We start from the raw sequence: 21767 nt of genomic DNA on the forward strand, positions 1-21767 counted from the left end.
TATACAAAACCATCGTTAGGGAGAATAATCTTGAACAAGGCCCAAAAGACTTAGAGCAAAAAGAACATGATTTTTAAAAAGGCCTCATAGATCAGAGCAACTTTCATTTAAAAGCTCTTTTCTATCAGTCACTGAAAACTTATCTCTAGGTATTATGTTTAGCCAGGAAAAAAACAACACTTACCCATTCGATCAAAGTTAATAGTACCAAGTGATGTCTCAACTTTATCCAAAGTGAGCATTTGTTTCTATTAATTGTATGGAAATTCAATTTATTTGATGGAATGAAACAATAAGGGCTTTTGTCAGCTAACTCTAGGAAAGCTAAAGCAAAATAAATTGATATGCTCCAAACAGGGAGTCACTCTGGAATTTATGTGAAATCATGTCAATAAAATATATGGCTGTAGGTACTTCCGGGTAGGGTGTGTAAGCCAATACGCCCACTGTAGAACTAGAAAAATCCAGATAAATTACAAAAATCTTATGATATAAAAAGTCTTCATCGTAAAGGCATTAGAGAGCTGCAGAAGCCATGGAGCCTGGATCAACTAAAATATCAAAGGGGAAAGAGTCATTCCAAGGAGAGTGTAAGGGCCATAGTCCCCCACCCTGGGGACATGTTCTGATTCTGGGAGAGAGCCAGGCTGGGCTCATGCAGAGGGCCTAGGATGGCGGGAAAGAAACCGGAAACACTTGTTAGATTGGGAGTGGGGAGCTGGTGTGACAAACTGGAAACTTAAGAGGCTTTAAACACACGGAAGCTTTTCCCCCAGGGACAGATGCCCCTTCAAGGGCAGAGTGAAATCTCCAGGCATCTCACGGGAAACAGCTACCAGAGGAAGCAAGCTCTCCGCACACACACGGCCTTCTCCCGTTTCAGACGTGTGCCGGACTCTGAAGGCACGAGGGGTTGGAGAGTGGGACGTCGAGGGGGCAGGGCTACGGTGGTAGCCACTGAAGGGCACAGCCGGGTCTCCTGGGGGCTGTTCAGGGCTCAGATACTCCGGGCTGTCGGTCACAATCCCAGGGGACCTGCTGTCGCCAGACCCAAAAAGATGCAAGAACACGTAAGTGGTGATCGAGAGGGAAGTCAGACTGCAGAGCACCCAGGTATCTGAAGTAGCACATAAAGACTTTAAAATAACCGTGATTGCTCCGTGCAAGGAAATAGAATAAAAGACAGATTAAAGCAGAGAGAATCACACCAGAGATTTGAACTCTGTTGGAAAGAATCAAATGGATATTTCAAAACTGAAATATATATTATCTGCTATTAAGAGCTAGAAACACCCCAGCTGCCTGAACATAAAAGAGTATACTTCTAAATAATCCATAGTAAAAAAGAATGTTGAATAGAAAATATTGTGGAAAGAATAATGAAATATCAAAACCTATGGATACACTATACCAGTGCTTAGAGGAAAATTCTAGAAAAATAGGAAACAAACATACAAGACAAAATCAACAAATCCAAAAGCCTTTCTCTTGAAAAAATTTAATAAAGTTGATGCAAGTATATCAAGACTGATAAAGAAACAAAAAGAGAAAAAAGTACAAATTACCAATGTCAGGAATGAAAAAGAGAATATGACTATAGATATCAAAAAAGATAAAAGAATATTGTAAACAACTATATGCCATAATTTGACAATTTGTATGTAATGGACAAGATTCTCCAAAATTATAACTTATCAAAAATGACCTAGGTCAGCTGTGGTGGCTCACACCTGTAATCCTAGCACTCTGGGAGACTGAAGCAGGAGGATTGCTTGAGATCAGAAGTTCAAGACCAGCCTCAACAAGAGCAAGACCCTATCTCTACTAAAAATGGAAAAGAAATTAGCCAGCCAACTAGAAACAGAAAAAAAAAATTAGCCGGGCACGGTGGTACACACCTGTAGTCCCAGCTACTTGGAAGACTGAGGCAGGAGGATTGCTTGAGCCCAGGAGTTTGAGGTTGCAGTGAGCTACGATGAAGCCACTGCACCCTAGCTCAGGCAACAGACTAAGACCCTATGTCCAAAAAGAAGAAGAAAGAAAGAAAAGAAAGTGAAAAGGTAACCCACAGGCCGGGCGCTGTGGCTCACGCCTGTAATCCTAGCTCTTGGGAGGCCGAGGCGGGCGGATTGCTCAAGGCCAGGAGTTCAAAACCAGCCTGAGCAAGAGCGAGACCCCGTCTCTACTATAAATAGAAAGAAATTAATTGGCCAACTGATATATATATAAAAAATTAGCCGGGCATGGTGGCACATGCCTGTAGTCCCAGCTACTCGGGAGGCTGAGGCAGAAGGATCACTCAAGCCCAGGAGTTTGAGGTTGCTGTGAGCTAGGCTGACGCCACTGCACTCACTCTAGCCTGGACAACAAAGTGAGACTCTGTCTCAAAAAAAAAAAAAAAAAAAAAAAAAAAAAGGGTAACCCACAGAATGGAAGATATTTAGATACTTATAACACAAAGAATTCTACAATCTGTAAGCAAAAGACACAACCCAAAGAAAAGTGAGTAAAAGACTTAACAGGTACTTCATAAAAGATGTACAAATGCCAAAAAACATATGAAAAGATGCTCACTTAATTAAACAAGAATATAAAAATTAAATTATACAAAGATAAATTAAAATACAAATTAATCAAGGAAATATAATGAAATGCAATACAGCAACACATCTACAAAATGCCTGAAATGAAAAGATAGAAAATACCAAGTGTTGGCAAGGATGTAAAATAATTGGAACTCTCATACAAAGGTGATAGAAGTATAAATTGGTACAACCACTTTGGAAACAAAGTATCAACTAAAGCTGCGCCCTATATACGCTTCTGATCCAGGAATTACACAACTAGGTATCATATATCCAACAGAAATATATTCCCCAAAACACAAATGGCAGAATGTTAATAGCAGCACTCTTCATAAGAACACAAAATTGGAAATTATACAAATGCCCAGCAAAAGTAGAATAATATATTGTGGTGCATTCACAGTGGAGTCTATATAATGACAAGAATGAATGATCTGTAACTATTCACAAAAACATGGATGAATCACACAAACATGTTGAATAAAAGAAGGCCAAAACAAAAGATGACATACTGAATGATTCCACTTATATAAAGATCAAACTCAGATGAAACTAATCCTAGCTGTCAGGTTACCTTGAAGATAGATTTCTGGGGTTTTGTTTGTTTGTTTGTTTTTGAGACAGTCTTCTTTGTTGCCCAGGCTAGAGTGAGTGCCATGGCGTCAGCCTAGCTCACAGCAACCTCAAACTCCTGGCTCAAGCAATCCTCCTGCCTCAGCCTCCCAAGTAGCTGGGACTACAGGCATGCGCCACCATGCCCGGCTAATTTTTTGTATATATATTAGTTGGCCAATTAATTTCTTTTCTATTTATAGTAGAGATGGGGTCTCGCTCTTGCTCAGGCTGGTTTCGAACTCCTGACCTCGAGCAATCCGCCCGCCTCGGCCTCCCAGAGAGCTAGGATTACAGGCGTGAGCCACCGCGCCCGGCCTTCTTTTTCTTTATAGTAGAGACAGGGTCTTGCTCTTGCTCAGGCTGGTTTTGAACTCCTGACCTCGAGCGATCCACCAGCCTCGGCCTCCCAGAGTGTTAGGATTACAGGTGTTGAGCCACCGCGCCCAGCTGAAGATAGATTTCTTGATGTGGTAGTATTGGACTAACCGAGTATAATCAGATTGTGAAAATTCATCAAGCTGTGTATTTATGATACACGAACACTTCTATGTGTCAATAAGAAATTAACAACAACAACAACAAAATGCGTGACCACAGAGACAGAATGTCCCTTGTCTGTTGGAGAACTGTAACCGTTCATGTATTCTCTAAGTACTTGCTTACACTCTAGACAGACTCTCAGTGTCTTACTATTCCAAGGAAGGACAGTCCTGGTCTGCTGACGGGCCAGTTCTGCCAGGAACCGTGAGTGATCTGAGTTATGCGGAGGGAGCAGAGCAGAGCACTCATCCGGCAATCCCTACGATACTTTGCAAAGGGCAGACGTGACACCATCATAACTTGCTACACACAGCTCTACTTATTCAGTTCAGAAGAATTATAAGACAGTACCAAAAATGCATTCTTTTAAGTGCCTCTTACAAGCTAGAAACTATGAGATTAGAATGGAGTGTGTAACAGACAGGACAGGGCTAGAAACCTGACCTGAAGTCAACATAAATAAAGAGCCCTTTTGATTGACTTGCTTGGGGCCCCAAAGCTAGTCTAGATAAATTCTAGAATCATGCTTCATAATCTTACTGATCATGCATGGGTTACAGAAGATTTGGGAAGTAAAAGACACTTTGTTACCAACAGCATACTCAAGGTACTTTTCTTAAACTGTTACCAATTTTCATGAGCTACAAATTAGCTAACAACATTGTTTCAACATAACTTACATGCTATTGTTTTGCTAAATCAGAACTGGCTCTATAGCCAAATGATTTGATAAGTAAAGCCTTTAATTCTATAGATTAATAAGGTATGACCTTTAATGTTGGCAAGCATTTCATCTGTAGAGATGAATCTCACCATTTGCCTTATATAGGCCAGATTTTCTGAAAAGGTTAAGACAGTGCCGTCAGAGTACAGGAATGCTTTTTACTCAAGACTTCAATGCAAACAGAATTGCTGCCCTCTCTTAAGAAAGGAAAAATAATAACAATAACTGTCAAAGAAAAAAAAAAACCAAGATGTAGAGAGAACATTCGAGAATGCAATAAAATGGAGTCCCTTTGGGGATGTGCTGTCAGGGAGGCAAAGCGGGAATAATTAGCATTAGCTAAACCCCAGCGTGATCACCTCACATCATCACCAGGCAGGTCAAATGTTAGTCCCACTGTCTTATGTGGGCTGAAAACCGTCACAAGCGATTTCTCGCATGAGTTCTGGAATCCCACTGGGGACGGTGGGTCATGGGCAGGAAGGGTGTAGCCGGCTGCTCTTCCTGTCTACCAGCGAGTGCCCAGAATTCTATTAGGCTGCTCCCCTGCCTCCTTCCCCCCTGTAACCTCATCTCTCACTCCGCCTTCTATTTGGAAATCGAATAGGGCTGGCTCATTGCTGTCCAACGGGGCTCTTGTCCTCTCAGAGAAGATCTAAATGGTGACTCCAAACAACAAAGACAAATATTTTATTTCAGCAAACCCAAATGTCCTCGCATGCTCTGCAGAGAGTTTAAAGAAAGGAGGGGAAAAAAAATTATCCATGTTAGCTCTTTCTAAGGCTCAGTGCATACGAAATAGTTTGAACAAGGAAGCTCATACCCTCTCTGGAGTCCACTGTCAGTTTTTATATGTTTATCAAACGTGTCATGTTTGCCATCTGTTTTCATTTAAAAGAATAGGAGATTCTTTAGGGACTAAGGAAAGGGGGAGAAAAGGATAATAAAAAAAGAAAAGAATAGGGGAGTGATCACTTAAAAACAAGCCAAATTACCACTAAATTCAGCAGCATGTTTTCATGACTTAGCAATGTGTATAAAGTATATCTGAGTCTGTCAGTGAAAAATGTGACTTGGGCTATCAAGAAGACACACAGATACAGAACCAAGCATAACAGCTGTAAAATTAAAATGGAACAGACTAAGATAATGATTTTTCATAGGCTAAGATATATCATGTCCCAGCCTGCCTTCTCCCTCAGTCCCCTATATGATAGATGTTCTGATAATGCCAGCTGATTCAAAATTGAAATATTATTCAATGTATATTTAGATTGATTAAAAGGGGAAAAAAACATTATTCAGCCCCATAGTGAAATGAGTACAGAACCACGGAATTTACAGCCCCCAAACTGGGGCTACTAGGAGCTCTGAACTGAACTTCAAGAAGATACCTCAATCTGTGGTCCCTCCCTTTTTACAGATCAACCAAGCTCTAGACCACATGGGGGATGTAGTAAGATTATTTAGATGGATTCAACTTAAAAGATGCTAGTTTGGATTGAATCAAGCCATTAGTTATGGTGGCAACCCAATTAAGCCAGTTTAATACCCCTTATCTCAGCTGTTCTATTAATTGATGAAGAAAAATAAATTGAAGACCCAGCCGTCATTCCTTATTATTTCAAGCACCAGTAAAGTATCAATCATGTTGAAAATACTAGCTACGATTTTGTCACTGACAGAATGGCCCCATAAAAGAACCCTTGAGGTCTGGTGACAGACAGGGTGCAGTCACAGCCGTGGCAGGCAGCACACTGGTGCCTGCTATGCCTCGGAATGAGCCCAGCTCCCCGCCTTAGCCGTGTGACTGGCTGCAAGCATGAGACTTGCGCTCTCTCAGCCTCAGTTTCCCCACCTGCAGAAAAGGATAATGCCACCTGCCAGCTCGGTTGTTATAAGGACTAAAAATCATAGATGCAAAATTCCTGGTGCGTGTAAGCACCTAAGGCAGGCGTCCTCAAACTACGGCCCTCGGGCCACATGCTGCCCACCTAGGCCATTTATCCGGCCCACCGGGTGTTTTTGCCGCCGCTGCCTGTCCTGCTTAGCAGCCGACTCGTCCTGGGCCCACAGTGCGCACTCTCCAACGGTCTGAGGGACAGTGAACTGGCCCCCTGTTTAAAAAGTTTGAGGACCCCTGACCTAAGGAATGTTTCAATGAACTGACTTGAACTGAGCTACTTGAACTGATTTTATAAACTGATAAAAAGTTACAAAATCATCATTGTCTGAGGCAGACCACGAAATGCCACCTAATGATCACTCTGGTGGCCATCTGAACATTTTTCTAGGGAAGGGATGGGGCCACAGAGCCCCCCACTCAGAGTAGGGTGCTAAATCAGAAAGTTTGCCAGAAAACACCTCCTCGGACACAGGCATCAGTTTCCGGAGCTTGCCTCTGGCTGAACGGGCAGGTTTAGGCCTGACAGCAGGACGTTTCCACGCTGCCCAAACAAATCAACTCTCCTGAACATAACAATTTCATTCATTTTTATGAGAAAGAAACTGATTTTGGCATAAAATGCTGTCACCAAAGTCCTTCTCTACCAGCTCAGTTCATCCTGCCCCAGCGTCTCTTAGTTGTGCTCTTCTGCTTTCCCCAGTCCCCCACCCCAGCAATGGCATCACCACCTGCCCAGTGCCCAAGCTAGAACCCCTCCTCCCTGAGCTCCCACAAAACCCAGTCCTTCCTGTCTGCCCCGCCCCCGAGGCCAGCGCTGCCCTCCCTTCCTGTCTGCCTTCCCTGCGGTCCTCCGTGAGGTCCCCCGCAAGGTCCCCCCTTGCAGGACCGGCCTCCCAGCTGGTCTTCCTTTGCCCTCTGTCCTCACTCGAGTCCCTTCCTTCCCCCACTGCCACCTCCTCTGCTTTTTCTCAAGCCATTCTCCTGCTTACGTCTTTGAACTTCTCACAAAATGGCCATGCCACTTAATTCCTACTAGAACCTTCATCCTCTCCACAAAGTCTTCCATGGCACATGCAAATGCCACCTCTTCGTGGAGGCTTCTGATCTTTCCCCAGGCAGTTAATTATTCCAAGCCACGAGCATTTTACTATCATCTCTCTTCCTGCACTTGTGACGCCATCCTGCATCTGTTCACATATCTGTCCCTGCCATGCCGCTAGCGTTCGAGAGCAGGCACCTGTACCATTGGCGACAGTGCGTCTCCAGCCAGGCGCAGGGCAGAGTCCCAATATGTGATTAGTGACTGAATGAATAAAATGAAATCACCATGCTTAAACTCGGCCTTCAAATCAGTTCCTCCCCTATTTTCTTCTTTCCTCCATAGTCAGTAAAATAGAAACAAAAAGCCATAAAGTTGAATTAAAAAAAAAAAACAGTTCAGTTTCAGATTATTGTCTCTTCTAAAAGAATTGTTAAGTCCAAATTATGGAGATAATTTCTTCAGTTCTGCATCAAGTACTACACATGAAAACCTGGCATTATATTTTACAAACTTATTTTCTACCAGGTTTTATTTTTTTGTTGTTGTTGGCTTTTACTATTAAATTTTTTTAATATATGTACTCCTAAAATGAAATTGGCAAGCTTTCTATTAACAAAGCAATAAAAATGCTTATGAATTAAAAAATAATGATATCCTCAGCTTATGGGGCACAGGCTAAAAATAATTTGTAAAATACTGGTGCCAGAGAGCCATGCTAAATAGTGCATGAGACATAAACAAAATAATGCAAAGCATAACTTTCTAAAGAAGAAGCCTGGTTCACTCTCACCTTTAAAGCTAAGGCGAAGGCAAGTTTAGAGCCTGTTCAGATGATCTGGTGTTTGTTTGCTGACAAATACTTATTGAAGGCTCAAGTGATCCTAGAGGGAGTGGGGCGCAGTGGGTGGTCCCACCCTTGCGTCCTGTCCTTACAATCAAGCCTCACAGCCTCGCCGCCATGCTCAGCGCTTGCTCAGCAGCCCACTGCTGAACTTGGCTCCTTGAACTTGGCTCCTCTTAAACTGGTCCTTCTTCCTGATCATCTTCCAGGATTTGGGCCTCAAGCTTCCTTGAGACACCAGCTGTGGTCTCTCTCCCTGTCCCTCGCGTGGACTCCCTGTTCCAAGTCCCACTTCCACAGACCCTGCCCCTCCACACACTTCTTTCTGCCCTGAGTTAGGAAGGACTTGAATGTAGACACAGTCCCTACTCTCAAAATAGAAGCAACCCTGTAGAAAGACAAATACATGGGATTATAAGTATGGGAAGAGCTGTGCAGCTTCGGTTGTTTCAAATCAACATAAATTAATTCAGACATCTATGGGGCACTGATTATATCCTAGGACTGAGAAAAATCCTGAAGCTCAGACTCTGCAAAGCTCAGAAATGGGCTTCCTGTTTTTCCTGTTCTCTTTCTCTTCCTACATTTTATTCTTCACACAGGCAATCTCCCTTTGTACAATATTCCCCCATATAAAACCACATTTGCTCATGATCCCCAAGATAAGACACGGGCCTTGTGCCTCTAGGCCCAGCTCTGGGAAGATTTGGCACCAGTGACTAGAAAATATACTAATTTGCAAAACTTTTCAGTGCTAACTCCTGAAAATTCTTGTTGAGAGCCTAACATTCTGGGTATATGGAACCAGCCCATCCAACTGTGACAATCCCAGGGATCCGATTCTTCTAAGGAGATTCTCTTGGGAGATGTGCTTGGTGTCTTGCCTTCCTAGTCTGGAGATACTGTAGCGTGTACAAATCTGGTCCTTTGCGTACAGATATTGATAGTAGCGTTATTCATAACTGACAAAAAGTAGAAGCAACCCAAATGTCCATCAGCTAGTGAATGGATAAACAAAACATTGTCTGTACATACAACAGATTATTATTTAGCCATATACAGGAATGAAGTACTAATGCCTGCTACAAGTATGAGCCTCAAAAACATTATGATAAGTGAAAGAATCCAGACCCAAAAAGACTGCTATTGCATGATTCCATTTATATAAAACTTCCAGAACAGGCAAATCTATAGAGACAGAAAGTTGATTAATGGCTGCCAGGGGCTGAGAGTGGCCATGAAGATTTAGTGCAAATGGTCCAAGGTCTCTTTTAGGGGTAATGGCAATGTTCTAAAATTAGACAGTAGTGATGGTCACACAACTCTGTAAATTTACTGAAAATCAGTTCATTGTAAAAATAAGTAAAAAACAAAAGAAAAGAGAGTAAAGTAAAATTGGAAAAAAATATTTTTAAGCCTTGTATAACTTTGGAGCTTAATATTTTTGTCTGATTATTATAGCAATTATGGTTATTGTAAAGAAAATTAAAAACAGAGAAAAGTATTATTTTGACGTTAATTACCTGGAGAGATAATCACCACTGAGGTTTTTATATATTTCTTTCTAATCTTTTGCTAATCATATATATTTTTTAAAATTAATATCATACTGTGTTTTTAGTTGTGTCTATTAATGACAAGATAGAAAGCTTATATCTGTGGCTTCTGAATAATGAACCCTATCAGAAAAATCTCAGTATTTTTTGGCTTTAAGCAGAAATACTGTTTGGTCAAGATTCTGAATAAAATGAAATTACTGAGATTAAAACAAAACAAAATAAAACACGTGGCCCTGCTTCTTGTGACATCCATAGTCACAGCATCGAAGCAACACCAGGGGACTCCTGTGTGGCTCACGCTTCTTCCGGTACCGGCTTTAGCCCCACAGGCCTGCCACACGAAGCAATATATCATTGCCGTGTGAGTCAAGAAAGTGCAGGAATAACTTTCTCAGCATGAATAAATAACTAAAAGGAAAAAAAAAAAGTAACAACAATAATAAAAAAAGAAAGTGCAGGAGGCTGTTTCTATGCTTTCTACCAATGCTTATTGTCAACCCCCATGACCAGAACACTAAAACTCTGAGCTCTGTGGTTCTGGCTCAGATGGCTTGGGCAGCGGGGTATGTTACAACTGCCAGTCACTCCGTTGTTCACCTCGTGGAGCAGCCAGAGAGCTTCAGAGATGGAAATGCCATGTCATCAGGCCACACTTCTGAGTCCCCAGCCTCTTCTTCTGGAAAATGAGAGAAAACCAGAAAGTAAGGCCCCGGGTGCTCAAAGCAACAACCTATATGGTCTGCTTAGACTTTCCCAATCTAAATAATGGCAGGTGCTCAATTCCTCTACACATATCTTCACCTTTTGCTAGTTCTATCATCCTGCTTCTCTTAGCAGATGCACAGCTCTGCCCCCACTAAACCAGGAGCACAAAAGGCTAAATGTAAAATCGTGACCCAACCAGACCGAGAGCTAGCCCGGCTGGCCACGGTACGGATACGACCAGGCCTGCGGCTGAGCACAGGTCGCCAACTCGGCCATCTCATCTCAGGAGTGAGATGAGGAAACACAAGTTAAATTGTCCGCGTTTGAAATCCAGCAGTGGAAGCCACTTGTTCCTATTTGGTCACGTAATGTGCCACAGTTATTAGAAGCTGTCAGTGCTGACTGGGAGCAGCAAAGCCAGAAACAGGCAAGCAGAGGTCGGGTGCCAGGAAGACTGGGGCAAGGTGCCAAGTGCATAAAGCAAGAGCCACCCCCCTGGCCTTGCAGTGACCGTCCTGTGGATGGAACAGATGCAGTAGCTCAGACCCAGAGGAGAGAAAGTGATGACCACCATCCCTCCCCCCCCCCAAGTCTGGCCATGGCTTGGCAGCACGGGGGTCAACAGCAAAAAAAATAACTCACCAAGATACACAGGCTGGAGTCTCTTTGTCAGCAGTGACAGGCTCTGGCTGGAAATAAGTCAGGAGGACAACTGCCATTCCTAATAAGCAATTGTCAATAGGCGTCGTTTCCAGACATCCCTGCCTGCAAGCCTTCATTTCCTCTTTCAGAAATTGGACTTGATACGGTTGTACTAGGAGGTAAATTTCAAAATCTCTGTTTATATCCCATTCATGGTGCTGCATGACAATCACCAACCTTGTAACCAAAAGCAGGTCTTGAGAACAAGGCATCAATAATACAAGAGAAAGGAGATCCCAGCAGCAGGGTTTGCTCCCGGTTTGTTTTCCCCACGGTCTCTCCTACCCCAATGCATGCTTTAGGGGTAGGGGAGGATGGGGGAGGTCTTTCTAGCTTTTATATTTATTTCAGAACCTGAAGTCAGATGCCCATAAAACTATCCATGTTCACAAACAGTCTCAATATTAAGAAAAGAAGTGGTATGAGACTACAGCACATTCTTAAGAGGAAGGAGGGAACCGTGAGACAGGAATAGAGAAATGAAAGAAAAACTACACTAGTGAAAGTCAAGTTAGCTAGGAGGAAACAGGAAATGGAGGTGCCCAACCCTCATGCCTCTAGAAGCCAGGGAAGAGGTAGTACACTGGGAAGGACCAATGTCACCTTCAGAGAACCTGTTCCATTTGAAGCCATTCGGATAAAAACAAGCATTGTTAGAATACCGCACATCCCAGAAACACAACGTGTTAGCAAACCCAGTGCCAGTCTGCCACTACTGGTTAAGAGAAAAATCCCATTTCTTTTAGCACTGAAGATAGATCAGCTGAAACTCCCAGCTTCAAAGCAACTCTAAGCATGAAGACGTCTAAGCAGACGTTTTTACCAAACACTTCCCAGAGCCTGGTGGATCCATTCTGTGTTCAATTTTGTTCTATGAATTAAAATCAAATCATGTTAAAAGCAATCTCATTAAATTGCTTGCAAAGTGGTGCCCGTACTCCAGCACTCCTGGCGGGACGTGACCACTCCCGTCATTCATTTGCGGAACCTTCCTTTCTTGGCTCCACCAGCCCTCACCTCATTCCGCTGCCTCTGCCTCGGCCGGGTCATCACAACCAGATCCTCTGCAGTTCTCAGCCTTGCCAACAGCGGCACAAAGAAAGATTGACAGGCTAGCATTTAAGAAGGCAAAGACTATACTCAAGACTGCAGTAGGGGAGAGAGATTGAACTAATTGCTGGAACAAAAGGTGGGAGGGTTTTTAAGCTCCAGGATGAATGGGCAGAAACGTACTGGAGGGTTTTGGTGAAACGCTGCCACTACGATCAATGGGGCCATCTGTTTGCTAATTGGCAGGTGTTGAAGTTAGGTTCCTCTCGTGGAGACTGGGAGATAGGGACGCTACCCTCCAATGTCAAAGAGACACCCTCTCCCCAGTTTTATGATCACTGGTGGTAAGACTAGCAACAGGCTCCAAGATTTACTTCTCAAAGGGGCAGAGAAGGAATTTATAATTGCAAGTTCTCTAAAGTAAATGCTCCAAGAAAAGGGAGATCAGGGGCCAGGAGTCCAGAGGAAGGCCGGGGAACATTGGGCCACCTTGGCCAAGCCTGTCCTTAGGAGGTAATAAAGTTCTTTATTACCTGCCTCGAGCCTACGGTGAGTGCTGGCGTGTGGTGATCCTCCCGGTGTCTGTTGCCCACGTCGTGAGGCCCTGAACCCAAATTGGGGCTTGGTGGTGCAGGCTGCATCCTGGGTTCCCTGAGGCATAAGTCATGATCACCCCATGGAAGCCCAGTCCTATAACAAGCTCCTGCTCCCACGATTCCTGCCCTCTTTCCACCCTCATCCCTCTCCCTTTCCTGCCCGGAGTGGTCCTCTGGCTGGAGGATCCAGCCTCTGCTTTGGAATCTAGCTCCTATTTCACTGACCGCCCCAAGCAAAGGCACACCTCCCGACCACGCGGAAGACCCGCCGCCTGGAGCCGTGCGTCTCCCAGGCTCCCACCCAGCTCCTGCCATGAAGACAGAAGCCCCTGCCACCCACAGCCACACTTGCCACGCATTTGGAGGGTGGACTGCCTGTGACCCTCGAAATCACCCCCTGAGAACACAGCCCTGGGCTCCCCCGAGGGAGCTGCAAAGGGGAGATACCGTTCCAGCCCCACAGTCCAGGTGCTTTGCTCAGATTGAGGCTTTTTTCTTGTTGAAATGAAAGATCAGGAAGGAGGGCAGGGTCCTAACCCATCAGAATGCCTTGGTTCTGATGTTTGGTCATGGAGTAGTCTCGGGGGCTAGAGGACGTTCATGGAAAGTGGGAGAGAGAAAGGGAGGGACTTTTGCTAAATATCTGGAGCATACCTAGAAGTCCCAATATTCCCTGGTCCTACTGGAGCCCCGTGGGCCGCTGCGGAACCGTGACATTGTGAATTGCATCCAGACGTGGGAGGTGCTTCTTCTCCATCCTGTGAGTGTAAACGGGGCGAGGCTCTCTTTTAGGAATCCTGTCTTTACCTAATCCCCCGAGAAACAGCTCATTTTACTGACTTCAGAAAAAGCCATCGCCAGCCTGGCCTGGGAGGGACACATGGGAAACTGAAGACAGTAGTATAATTTCACCAAAGGCTGGTTCTTGTGGCCATATTTCACATGCTCGTAACGCCCTCTCATCCATTCTACCAAACGTCTTGACTTCGTAATATATGCAGAGAGAAAAATTATAATGGATTCTTCTGAGATATTCAATTAGTTCTATAAAAAGAGGAAAGTAATTTTTCAATAAAGAAATGTAACCAAATGACTAAAACTGCCAGAGAAAAACCAACTGCAAAGTAATTATGCATTTCTTTTGAGTTCTTACTCTAAAAGGTTGATGACGTGCCACCGTTAGAAGTAGCCATCCTGTGGACGATCCGCTGCATTTGTGTTCCTGTTTACACTGACATTTATTCGAATGTTTACTCTGAAACTGTCTCTGGGCATCAGCATATTTGAATTACCCCCAGCCCCGCTAAAGAGGATCTGTTCTTTCTCCCTGCTCCATAACTCACTGCTCAGCTTCCTTCAAGCTGGTTTCTTCCCCACTGATGGAAACCTGTCCCCAAAATGTCCCCAGTAATATTCTGTGTGTTGAATCCCATCACTCCTCTTTACTCCTGATCGCGGTAGAGGTCTTTGTCTCTGCTTCTAATTCGACTCCCCTGTGTCTCCTGCAAAACTAGCATCTGCTCTTTAAACTTGGGGGTCTCCTAGGATTGCCCCCCACTGCCCGGCATGCTGGACGTTCCCCTTGGGCACCCTCATTTCTTGGAGAGGTTTCAAAGGATGTGGACGGCTCCCCAACCTCCAGCTGAGCCCCGGCACCTGTCCCGAGCTGCGCACCCTGCACAGGCGCGTTGCGTTTGCAGGGCTGTTAGCGCCATCAGAGCTGAGCTCATCTTTCCACGCCCCGCTGCCCTTTGCTTTCATTCTGGCAGCCCCACCAGAGTGCCCGATCTCCAAGACGTTTGTTTCCTGTTCAAGCTGCCCATGTCATGGCTCACTTAATCTACAGCCGGCCTCCCTGCCTGCAATGTCTAACATCTCCTCTCGACACAACTGTGTGCTATCTGAAATTAAGTCAGGAGAGAACGTTCCACTGCCTTCCTAAGAAGCCTCTGATGGCTCCCTGCAGTCTGTAGAATCAGTATAGGGCCCACTCAAGGCCCCAAGCCCCTCGTGCCATCCTTCAGCACCACCTGCTGCAGAGGGACAGTGCCACCTTGGCACCTGATGACCTTGCGTGGGGAGCCACGGAGGGAGGGCTTGGCCCGCGATGATCCGAGTCCTGGCAGAACGCCTGTGATCCTGCCAGCCAGCTCCTCATCGCCTTCCGGGCTCTATGAGGACGGGGCTTTCTGCCCGCCCTCTTAGGGCACAGCTGCCGGCTGTGACACTGCTGAGAAGCACATGCAGCAGGTGACCTCCTTCCTTCCTGTTGCAGTGGCCCGGCCCCTTGTCTCTTCCCATCACCTACACAAAGGCCTTTCTCATCTCTGTAAGTAACGAACCGACTGAATCTAAAGAGGGCTCATCGCTTCTTTCTTTTTCTTTCTTTTTTTTTTTTTTTTTTTTGAGACAGCAGCAGCGTCTAGAATGTGCGGATTCATCTGCCTGTGAGAAGTAGGCGGGAGAGAGGTCAATGCGCTTTGAGGTGCAGTGACCCTGCCCGCGAGGTGGCGTGGCCCGATCGATTGTCCTGGACTCTGGCCACCCAAACTCATTGCGGCGCTACTAGGCCTTGCCTTGTCTTCACACCTGGAGGACAGCTTCGGTCAAATACTCACTCTCCTTCTAACCCCCATGTGATTCCACGTGAAACGTAATGTTGGCCAAGCATGGTGGCTCACGCTTGTAATCCTAGCCCTCTGGGAGCCTGGAGCAGGAAGATTGCTTGAGCTCAGGAGTTCGATGCCAGCCTGGGCAAGAGTGAGACCTCAAAACATCTCTACTAAAAATAGAAAAATTAACTGGGCATCGTGGTGCATACCTGCAATCCCAGGTACCTGGGAGGCTGAGATAGGAGGATCGCTTGAGCCCAAGAGTTTGAGGTTGCTGTGAACTAGGCTAATGCCACGCATTCTAGCATGGGCGACAGAGCGAAACTCTGTCTCAAAAAAAAAAAAAAACCAAAAAGTAACGTGCATTTCAAAAAATAAATATAGTACAAGATAAAATAAAATTAAACTTGGAAATCTGGTTAAGTGCATATAAGGACGAAAAAAATAAAATGGATCCATATATTAGGTTAGTATGGTACAGTAGTGCTGTATAAAATTATAGCACTCTAATTTTAGAGGTACATCAAATCCTTTTTGGAATAAGGCAAATCTGTACACTTAAAATTTGTGACCTACAAATTTGGCTCTGACTTTTCACACAGAAAATTGGAAACCACTAATGAATGGTTTGTCCCAAGAGCAAACCTCTAACGCACTAAGGATTAAAAATAAATTTAGAGAAAACTTAAAGTCAAGCTGAGTCTTACTAACATTAAACACCGTTTCTTTAAGTGAAAGCCATTATTAGATTGGTGATTATAAGGACTTCTTAAAATAATGTTCCCTAAAATGAAAAACATTTCAATAAGTAACTGAAATAATGAAAAAAAAAAAAAAATAAGGTTTTAAAAGTAGAGCCCAAAGCATACATGATAATTGCTTTTCCCGTCCCAGTGTTCAGCCAGTGGCCTCATTTCTGATGACTAAACCACTTTCCTGACTCTGTCCTGTCCCACTCTGTCCCACACCAGCCCCTGGTGGCACCAGCAGCCATCTGAGACCCTTTTTCACCCCAGAAGAAAATCCCCTTGGATTAGACCTTTTGCTCTTTAGTCAATTACCTAGTTAGGGTAGGGCTACACCGATTAAACCACGGTCTTCTCTCGTGGAAACTCCATCCTCCGTTGACCACCAAGCTATGTGACCACCTGGCTGTTTAGATAAAAGGTTTGATTCGATAAGCAAGGAAAAGTCACATGTTGTTAATCTCCATTCCCTGAGTGACCTTCAGTGTTCGTAGGATCTCTATGTCAGAAGCTTAGCATTCTAAAGGTGAAGCATTAAGCCTGAAGAACTTCAATCAAAAGCCTTATATATGATAAAAAGGGTTTGTAAGCCACCAAACTTCATACAAAAATGTAATCTATTATTGTTAGTCCCCCCCCCCCCGTTTGCAACTGTGAATAATAAATGCGAAACGTGCTAAGTACACATTGCAAAAAGTAAGCACTGTGGTCGGTTGCACTCACGTATCCACATTGCACCCTGACATCTCCCCTTCTTCCCATAGGCGACCCTCCCGCCACGGGCACTGGAACCTTGCTGATCACCCTGGAGGACGTGAACGACAACGCTCCCTTCATTTACCCCACGGTGGCCGAAGTCTGTGATGACGCCAAAAACCTCAGCGTCGTCATTCTGGGCGCGTCAGATAAGGATCTTCACCCAAACACAGACCCTTTCAAGTTTGAGATCCATAAACAGACCGTTCCTGATAAAGTCTGGAAGATCTCCAAGATCAACAGTAAGTCTGGGGAAAACATTCTGCCCTCATTCTTCCGGCTTTGACCTTAGTTTCTCCTTCCTGAAATGCTTTTCCTCTACTACTTCCTCTCCTGTGTTTTCACCTGGTTTGTTTATGCATTATAAGTACCGACAGTTTTCCCACCAGCAAACAAATAGAATTCGCAGAGATACTGACTCTCAGTTTCTTATAAAAGCCAACATGGAGGTTTTCTCTTCTGCTTCCCCCCTGAGCTTTTCTAGACTGTGCACCTGTGCGGTTTACCTGCATCATCCACTTACGCTCTGTACTACAGACTCTACCCTGTACCCCGAAGCCCCAGCATTCTCCTGACTGACCTGTCGTCTCTGCGTTCCCATCGTCCCAGAGTCCCCGGACTGTGATTCTTTCTTCTTCCCCTTCCTCTTCTTTGTTTTTCCTTTTAATTAAACTGCACAGATTGTTTCTTTGCAACTGGCTTGCACAAAATATTGGCCAACCTACCCAGTCGTAGGCCTTCAAAAGCGAGGGGTCTCTGCTTCTCCCCACATGCCTCTTGGCTCTGCTGTCTCTCCTGTCTCAGAGACAGAGAACCACACCTGCAGTAACTTTCCCCAGCGCGGTGGAGAGAATACTATGGTGCCTGCCTTCCAAAAAGACTAAAGAAAAGAGAATCCTTAGGACAGCAGTCCTTAAAAGCCTCCAGTCTCTGATCTTCCATTCCGTGTTGCAGACTTCCTCAAACTTGACTTAGTCTAATGACGACCTTGGCTCTTCTTTCAAATCCTTGGCTTTCATCCTTGACTTTGGTATCTCCTTCCGTATGTCTCCTCTCTCCTTCATGAAACTTGCGAGCAGTGTCTCTTTCTACCAGTCTTTCCACATGAGCAGGTGGAATTCAAAATGTGACCCAAGATTTATCATCCGCCTTATTAAGAAGGAAACACCAAAGTGTTGGATTATGAAATATCCCAGTATCCACACTGTCTCACCCACTTTCCTCCCCAAGTGTGAATGAGCTACTAGGTTCACCTTGTCTTCCAATAAAGTAAAAATAAATGAATAAAAGAACTCACACATTAGGTACACACCCTCTCTTCAATATACTGCTTTTAACCCAGTCAGGGTCTGACTTCTTACAGCCGTGCTAGAAGTTTTGGAGGAAGACAGTGAATTACCCATTTCATTAAGTTTTGAAATATATTATACAACTGTGCATAAAATTTTTTTATTTAAAAAAATCTCATACTTATTGTTACACCCTTATCTCACGTCTTATTTTATTATTGCCTTTCTCTGGTTATTGATTCTATTTGCCTGTTTGTCTGTTTTATTGCTTTTTTCAAGAATGGATTCTGTTACACTGATTATTTTTAATTAAAGCAGCCCTTCTTTTGTTCGAGGGGCTAGTGTTTTATTTGCTAGTTTTTATGGCTGTGGCTGATCTGAATAATTATCACCGGTTCTTTCCGACTGGAACTTTCTCGTTCAAGAGTTTCTCCTCTGCTTGAGGAAGATGGGGAAACACTCCTTGAGTTCATCTGCCCTGTTACTGGGGTGGCCGTCCCATTGGTCCTTTCTGCTGCTGTCACCTTCCGGTTTTGGCCATGCTTCATCCGTTCCTATTTCCATGTCACCACGCTCTTGCTCTCCTCCTGATTTCATTTAACAGAGAAATGCCTTCTAAACTCCTTTTGTTGTCTCACTTTTTTTTTTCTAAATACTTAGCCTTGTTTATGCCCAGAAAGGGGCAGCTAAAAAAAAAAGAAGAAGAAGCAGCCTCTGTCATCTGAGTGACTGAGAAGAGAACAGCCCGAGGCTAAAGAGAACAGTGGGGGTGGCCACTGGGGAGCCTCACCGTCACTGGTGGCCTGGGCGATGGCAGATGGTCCCACCTAACACGGGATCAGGGAAGTGCAGGAGAAGCTTAAAGATCTGGTCTCCATGCTGTGGTTCCCACCCAAAGATAGGGCTACGGACTGAGATAAACATGCAAGCCACAGAACCCATCTCCATGACAACGAGTGGGGGTCCTGTCACTTTTAGAGCAGGTAGATTTTCACCTTAGCTTTCTAGGTGTTGAATGCAGGCCTTGTCAATATGCAGAGAAGAGGGCCGGGCACAGTGGCTCACGCCTGTAATCCTAGCACTCTGGGAGGCCAAGACAGGCGGATCACTCAAGGTCAGGAGTTCGAAACCAGCCTGAGCAAGAGCGAGACCCCGTCTCTACTAAAAGATAGAAAGAAATTAATTGGCCAACTAAAATATATAGAAAAAATTAGCCGGGCATGGTGGTGCATGCCTGTAGTCCCAGCTACTCAGGAGGCTGAGGCAGGAGGATGGCTTGAGCCCAGGAGTTTGAGGTTGCTGTGAGGTAGGCTGACACCACAGCACTCTAGCCCGGGCAACAGAGTAAGACTCTGTCTCAAAAAAAAAGATGCAGATAGGAGTTCTTGGTAATCATCTTCACAAAAGTAGATACCCTGGAAACTGATATACTGGGGCCACCAGCCACAAGTGGCTCCCGAGTACTAAGAATGTGGCAGGTGTCACTGAGGAACTGAATTTATATTTTTACTTGATCTTAACGAATTTAAATGTTAAATTCTAAATTCTAAATTAAAATGTAATGCCTGCTTTTCCTTGTCTTTGCAGACACACACGCCCTGGTGAGCCTTCTGCAAAATCTGAACAAAGCAAACTACAACCTGCCCATCATGGTAACAGATTCAGGGAAACCACCGATGACGAACGTCACAGATCTCAGGGTACAAGTGTGCTCCTGCAGGAATTCCAAAGTGGACTGCAACGCCGCGGGGGCCCTGCACGCCAGCGTGCCCGCGCTCTTGCTCCTCTGCCTCTTCAGTTTGGCTTGTAAGTTGGCCTAACTCCAGCACGTGCACAAGTAGGAAAATGTAACCGCACCGGGTTCATGAAGTGGTTTTTTTTCCCCCCATGTATCTTTTTAACCCAGAGGAATCATGCATCTTTAGTTTGTGCCTGTGTGATAGAAAATGTCACAGGTAAAAATGCTCCAACTAATGTTTGAAGGCATCTTAGCAATCTCCCAGCAGCCAGTCTGAGGGATTGTGCAGAGGCTCTCGTTGCCATCCTGCAAACCAGGTGATAAGCAAAACTTCCTGCAGATGCCACTCAACCTGAGCTAATAAAAAATGTGCCCGGATTAGTTAACTGGTATACCGGGGGCCTGTTTCTCTCTACATTGTGCAGAATGATCTTTTGCAAGGTTAAAGTAGATACCAGGCCTTTCTAAGAAAAGTCATGAGAATTCATGGACGGAGGCTGGGCTGTAGGGAAAATGATAAATGTATAATTCACCTTCTATTTTTCCTCCCACTGACTGGTAGTAATGACTATAATATAGTGAAACATTATTTTAAACAAATGAATTATTATGCCAAGTAATATAGATGTGAACATAAAATGAATAAATACATGTCAAAGATTTCTTATTTATGAAAAACTAATTCAATTTTAACTCTAGCAATTATTCACATAGAGCGATTGCCATCCCAAAGCCTTTTGGGGGCCTGGGTATTTACGTTGTGAGAAGGTGTCGGTGTAAGTGTGAGTTAGGAAGTTGGGAGATTGACAGAAACAGAGAACAGAAGGTTTTACGTCCCGTTGACGGCGGCAGGTGAGTCAACAGGAAATCACATATTCCAGCACTGGACACTCGCCGTGTGCACAGATCTGTGCGGACCAGAGTCCTGTGCGTGGAATTAAGAAGGAGAAGCCTTGGCAGCCTCTTGATGGCACTTCAGGCTCTTTATTTCCAAAACAACATGTCATCTTTCCCACCGACCCTCAACCAACCCTCTGCCTGCCCTGCCTTTGAAGAATGTGCCATCCCTATCTCATCATCCCGTGTCTTCCTGCAAGTCCGCCCGCTGCAAAGCCCACCCGGGTGTAAGGGCCCCACCTTCTACCCACGCTGCCCCGCCCTCCCATGCCCGGTTCTGATCGCCACGTACCTGCGTGTGTCGCTGGCTTTCTAACTACGTCTCTGCGTGAGGACTTAAGGGACAGGCCCTAGGCATCCAAAGACCTGCCCTTGGGTGTCTCTCCTTAGTCTTCTCTGTAAAGGAGGAGACAATTTCATCTGCAGAGGAGGAAGGGATAGAGATGGGGCTTGGGACAGATTGTCAGAGGGCAAAGGACTGGGCTTGACGAGAGATGGACACATGGGTGACCAGGAAGCAGGGATGGTGCAGAGGAGCTCGGACACCATCTTCATCTGTTCAGGCTGCTATAACAAAATACCATAGAAGGGTGGCCGGTAAACAACAGAAATTTGTTTCTCATGGTTCTGGAGGCTGGCAAGTCCAAGATCAAGGTACTAGCGCATTTGGTGTCCAGTGAGAGCTCACTTTCTGGTTCACACATGTGCCCTCTCCCTGTGTCCCCACGTGGTGGAAGGGGCAAGGCAGCTCTCGGGGCCTCTTTTATAAGGACGCTAATCCCATTCACGAGGGCTCTGTCCAAAGGCCCAACCTCTTACGATTACCACGGTAATAATATCACCTTGGTGATTAGGTTTCAACAT

At 44.9% G+C, this 21767-nt stretch overlaps 1 protein-coding gene across 1 annotated transcript in view; it reads left to right on the forward strand.

Annotated features, from left to right (window-relative positions):
• The window catches only part of CDH13 (cadherin 13), a 958432-nt gene that overhangs the window by 928001 nt on the left and 8664 nt on the right, over positions 1-21767 (forward strand). The window contains exons 12-13 of the mRNA XM_012743295.2: positions 16988-17221; positions 19856-20074. Of these exons, the coding sequence (XP_012598749.2) occupies positions 16988-17221; positions 19856-20074 (453 nt within the window). The remainder of the gene's footprint in view (positions 1-16987; positions 17222-19855; positions 20075-21767) is intronic.

The sequence above is a fragment of the Microcebus murinus genome, chromosome 20, assembly GCF_040939455.1.
Source record: "Microcebus murinus isolate Inina chromosome 20, M.murinus_Inina_mat1.0, whole genome shotgun sequence".
Taxonomy (NCBI): domain Eukaryota; kingdom Metazoa; phylum Chordata; class Mammalia; order Primates; family Cheirogaleidae; genus Microcebus; species Microcebus murinus.